Raw genomic sequence first — 5,402 nt, 5'->3', positions numbered from 1 at the left:
AGACTGCCGTGAACATATCCCTAAAGGCCGGCCAGTCTTCGTACCCACCATGGAATATTTCGGTGTCACATGGTGGTACTTTGGGAAAAACCTCAGGGGCGTTGGAATTATTTGGAAGGTTTCTGGGTTGTGGAGGTGGTGCTAAAAGCTGCAGAGCATCTAGTATTTGGGACATACAATTTTCGTAGCTTTCTGAGTACTTTTTATATTTTTGCTCGATTGAGCCACTTGAGNGCCACTTGACTCATCATGATCTCCGGAAAGGGATACTGCTCTAAAAGACACAACGAGTGATTCCCACAATCTGTCTAGTTGCTGGATCTTTACCCTCAATAGAGATTCTGTCTGGTCAGCTATAAGAGTTGCTGACCATGTGGAGTAAAATGACTCTAATCTATTGCTTTCAAATATGAAAGCTTGGAGACTTGCCTCTGAATCATTATCAGAAGTTAGTGTTTTCTTCTCCATTGTATGTGAGATGGATAATTCGGGTCAATTCAATTATATACAATATCTCGTTATAATATGCAGGGGTAGAATCGAGCTTAATTANTAATATGCAGGGGTATAATCGAGCTTAATTTTGTTTTAAAATTGATTTAGAGTGATTTAGAGTATTTTATTTATTTTGTGTGGGTACCGGTTTTGTCCCACTGTGAGTAAATAACTTTTTGCTACACTGTACTGTCCTAGCGCGTCTAAGTCCAGTAACAGTGCTTTTTATGTGCAGTGCAAGAGCGAACAAAAAGGGTGGAGCTTATTTATGTACGCGTTGGTGTGTATGTACGTACCTCGACTGTTTTTTTTTTTATGTACATATATATATGCTATATGAGTGCGCGGTAATCGAATTATCTGCGAAATGTGGTTAACGGGTAGAAAAGGGGTAAACAAACAACCACGTATGTATTTATATATACCTATTTGAAACTTAACANGTGCGCGGTAATCGAATTATCTTCCAAATGTGGTTAACGGGTAGAAAAGGGGTAAACAAACAACCACGTCTGTATTTATATATACGTATTTGAAACTTAACTGAAACAATGTTAGTATGGGTCACCTTCGTATGCGATAATAAATGGAGAAATGGGTTTATAGTGCTGTAAATCTATTGTAGTGGGAAATATTGTGAACGTGTGTATAAAAATCTTTTAAAGTGGGTGGGGCAAGCTACCCTGCCAGCCACGGCTCACCACTTTCCCCTGAAAATCAAACGATTCACCAACACATACCCAACTTTTTTGTCATCTCACCCACACACTCAAAAGTTGTCGAAAACAATTTCCATAAGTAAGAGCAGCGTAGCTAATACGAATTCGCAATCTTATTAGAACTAAATGCGTTAGAGCGAGCAAGTGAAAGTAAGGCGAAATTTGGCAGCGAATTTCAAATTTGATACTAGTAGGCTGCGAAGAAAAATATCAATTTCGCGCGAAATTTTGGAGGTAAGAGGAATTTGTCAATTGTAGTTTTTCTTTTATAAAATATATATTTTATATATCCCAACATCAGGAGCGATCAAAACCCAACATCTGGAGCCATCAAAACCTTGAAGGTAAAAAAGACTTTAAAGTTTCCCAATGTAACACCGTTTGGCTGAGTTCCAGGTTGGTATATTGCAAAGCATTCGCCTTTTTTATTTCTAAATTAAATATAACTAATGAAAATGTCCAATATGCGCAACCATGATTAAATGCCGAATTGGAACTTAATTGCGCAAATTGGTCATTTCCATCACTTATAGTTTAGAAATAAAAGAGGCTGGTGCTTTGCAANAAATGTCCAATATGCGCAACCATGATCAAATGCCGAATTGGAACTTAATTGCGCAAATTGGTCATTTCCATCACTTATAGTTTAGAAATAAAAGAGGCAGGTGCTTTGCAATATACCAACTTGGAAATCAGCCATTAACAATTGTTAACAGTTTAATTTGATTATAATGTAATTATTTCTTTTAGATTGCCAAACATCTGCAAGACATCCACAGCACACTGAACACCATTGGTCACCAACAGCTCTCAACATTGTTCGGTGAGTTTTATTGTACAAATCAGTCATGCCCAGCGCAGGGCACTTGCATATGGAATTCTGCCAGCGCAGGGCATTTGCTTATGGAGTTCTGCCGACGTTGGGCATGACTGGTTTAAATATTAAGAAACGCGGTTGCTCCAAGTGCAATGCAAATATGTATGTACTTTTGTATGTTAAAAGTGCAACTAGGTAGATATGTAAACAACAAAAAGTGTGGTGCAATAAATGTGAAAAGTGCAGTAGAATGTCTGTTTTCCTAAGCGCAACAATATAAAAATCAGTTTCTTTTAATTCCAATTAACAGCAAATTTACTTAATTTGTGCCAACTGAGTTTAATGTAAATTGTGTAAATTATCATTTCGCGGTTGTTCACTCAAGAATTGATGCGTTTTTAAAAACAGTGCATTTAGTTGATTTAGGAGTAACTAAAAAACTACTCCAGTTGCTTATTAAAAGAGGGAACGTAACAAAGATGAATGAAAAAATATTATTTCTGAATAAGTTCGTTCCCTCTGAATTTTCCAGACTCAGTCGAGATCTGCTTGAAATAAGCAACTGGAAGTCGACAGAATACCGGCAATTTTTATTGTACTCGGGCTTGTTTGTTTTGAAAGACTGCATACCGAATAACTTGTATTACCATTTTCTTTTGTTGCATGTCGGTATTCGCCTTCTCTCTTGTGAGAAGTCTTGTCAAGTAGAATCTAATGTCGCTAATGAAATGTTAAAAGAATTTGCAAAGTTGTTTAGTAATTTTTATGGCGAACATTTAATCAGTTTCAATGTCCATATTCTTTTGCATTTAAGTGATTGCGTTAAACAATTTAGTCCTTTAGACAATTTTTCTGCATATAAATTTGAAAATTATATGCAATATTTAAAAAAAAATTATTAATAATCCAAATAAAATATTGCAGCAACTATTTCTAAGAATAGAAGAACGAAGAGATTTTACGGATTCTAGCAAAATTACACAAATAGATAAGTTTATTATAAATTGTAAAAAAGAAAAAGATAGTTTCTTCTATAGTAAAAAAACGGGATCCCTAAAAATTGTCAACCAACAAACCCAAACAGACAGTTTTGGCGTTGTAGTTTTGACAAAGGTTGGGGACATTTTTAGGGAGCCCGTGGTGTCCTCATCTGATTTAGGTATTTTTGTAGCTCAAATTATAGATGAAGACATTCAAATTATTAAGAGAGAAGATATAGACCATAAGGATTTTGCTATTCCAGTAGGGAATAAATTTATTTTAATTCCTATGTTACATAACTTATTTTATAATTTTACTTAGGAAGAAATGGAATTTAGTTTTATAATTGATGGAGAGGAGGAGCCGGATATCAGTCAGGCAAATGGTAAGAAGAATCAGTATTCATTATATTAGTGAAACTCTCCTAATTGAAACGTTCTCATTGTAGCTGGAGTATCGCGCCGTTTCGACGTGTCCCAGCCTTTCCTCGACCGTATGGCCACCCAACCTGCCGTGGATAATGACTCAGGTACATTAAACTAGCAACATACATATGTTGATTGTATTTTTAATTTACACATAAATTTTATGAAATTCAACAGCGCAACAACAAATTTTGGCTGCCCTTGCAAGAATGGAGACTCGGCAAGAAGAAATATTAAAAAGGCTTTCCGCCGTAGAAAACGCCCTTGCCGAGAAGGTAGGCTTTTTAAATTTAACAAATGTTTAAACTTTGTTTTACACTTTATTTTATTTTCAGATGCCCGAGCGTTGTGAAGTTCAAGCGCAGAGTCAACTGCTGCGTGAATGTAAGGTGCTCTCTGCGAAAACCCACCGCAGTGTAAGCCGAATCACCGGTGACCTGGTAAGTGAAGAGCAAACTTTACTGCAAAGTTTGCTACCAATGTCATCGGAGGGAACACTGCATAAGGTGGAGGAGCACCTTCAAAACAAGGCACACGCTGACGCTATGGTAAGTTACAGTTCTGCTCAACAACGAGTATAGTTTTTTCTTTTATCAAATATATATATGTATATATTTATATGTATAAACTCTAATACATTTAAAGGTGGGCATCATCATGCAGCTAAAAACAGCCAGGGGTACAGTGGAGAAAGTGCTGCAGTCGTTATTCAGCGACGAGTTGGTGTGGCTGTACAACTTCGATGGGAAGGCTGGGAAAAAGCCACTAATTAAATTAAAAACTGTGGAGCTAGTTCTCGGTAAGTGTTGTGATATTTAAACAATATTACACTACTAATTTTTTAATACTAACAGCCGCATTTGCAAGTATGCACTCTGACAAAATTTTAGCAATCAAGCACTATGTAGTTTTATGTCATAATAGATATAAGCAAAATCGAAGAAGATGCCAAAATAGTAATTAATTTTTTCTTATTTTCTCTATAGAGTGCTTCACAATTATACATCACCCACTTATTGAGAAGTTGCGACCAATAATTTGTATATTTTTTAATTTTTTTATGAAAAAGTGGGTGATGTATAATTGTGAAGCACTCTATATAATTGATTCGTAAATGTAAATATTAAAAAAATAGCTGTAAATATTAATATCTGTGTTCGTATGGAAAAGTAGCTTATGTCGAAAGGCTGGCTTTAGTATAAATCGGTATTCGCAGCATACGATTGCGAATGACTTACGGGCGCTAAGCCGTTAAACAACTTTTAGCAAATAAACGTGCAAGAAATAGTTCCGATGCTAGCAAGTCAATATTCTTTTTAAGTCTCATCAAAAAATTCCTTGTCGTTTAAAAAATAAAGGGAATGCCGCATTATACTAAAGCCGGCCTTTCGACATAAGCTACTTTTCCATACGAACACAGATATACAGTGGTCGAAATAATTTTAAAGATTTAGTCAAAGAATGAATTATATTTTTATAAGAAAATAACCTAAATTAAATACTTACATTACTTTCTTTTTATTTGCTATGTGCTTCGTTAATGTAAATACTAAACAAAAATTTTTTCTAACATCATATTTGCTTCCTGAATGTGTTATATAATTTTGTATATTTTAAACTTCTTCACCCTATTTCTGTCCCTTTTTAAAAATATTAATATATTTTTTAAACTTTATTTGAAATGTTTAAATTGGTGTTGGATTAACTTAATTAATAGTATTGTAAATATGAGCATGATTTTATCCAAATAAGCTGATTTTTACTAAACTATAGTCATCTGCTTTTTGTATAAATAAAATCCATTATTTATGAATTATATTTCATTTGAGAAATAATAATTTGTTACTTTATTTTTCAGATATCAGAATCTAACTGGTTGCATCCACAATAATAATTTTACCATTTTATTTTAATTTCAGATTGCTGTGCAAAAGACGTGTTGAAGCATCAGCAGCTACGTTTATA

General features: G+C 34.5%; 1 protein-coding gene and 1 long non-coding RNA gene across 3 annotated transcripts in view; both read left to right on the top strand.

Annotated features, from left to right (window-relative positions):
* The first annotated feature begins 944 nt into the window (after positions 1-944).
* The window catches only part of LOC108380033 (uncharacterized), a 5,373-nt gene continuing 915 nt past the window's right edge, over positions 945-5,402 (top strand). Inside the window, exons 1-2 of the long non-coding RNA XR_001849530.1 lie at positions 945-1,558; positions 1,965-2,037. This is a non-coding gene — a long non-coding RNA (uncharacterized LOC108380033). The remainder of the gene's footprint in view (positions 1,559-1,964; positions 2,038-5,402) is intronic.
* Positions 2,895-5,402, top strand: LOC108380031 (uncharacterized). 2 transcript variants are annotated; one of them, XM_017636397.1, is made up of 6 exons: positions 2,895-3,397; positions 3,461-3,541; positions 3,615-3,712; positions 3,773-3,985; positions 4,083-4,236; positions 4,292-4,488. In XM_017636397.1, the coding sequence occupies exons 1-6, from the start codon at positions 3,340-3,342 to the stop codon at positions 4,399-4,401; spliced, it is 714 nt and encodes a 237-aa protein (XP_017491886.1). In that variant the 5' UTR covers positions 2,895-3,339; the 3' UTR covers positions 4,402-4,488. The 2 variants fall into 2 exon arrangements, with proteins under 2 accessions (XP_017491886.1, XP_017491887.1); XM_017636398.1 differs by lacking the exon at positions 4,292-4,488 and adding an exon at positions 5,296-5,402 and having other exon boundaries at positions 2,900-3,397.

Source organism: Rhagoletis zephyria, unplaced genomic scaffold (genome assembly GCF_001687245.7).
Source record: "Rhagoletis zephyria isolate East Lansing unplaced genomic scaffold, Rhagoletis_zephyria_1.1 Rzeph_scaffold_18005, whole genome shotgun sequence".
Classification (NCBI taxonomy): domain Eukaryota; kingdom Metazoa; phylum Arthropoda; class Insecta; order Diptera; family Tephritidae; genus Rhagoletis; species Rhagoletis zephyria.
This window is presented reverse-complemented; position numbering and strand designations above follow the sequence as displayed.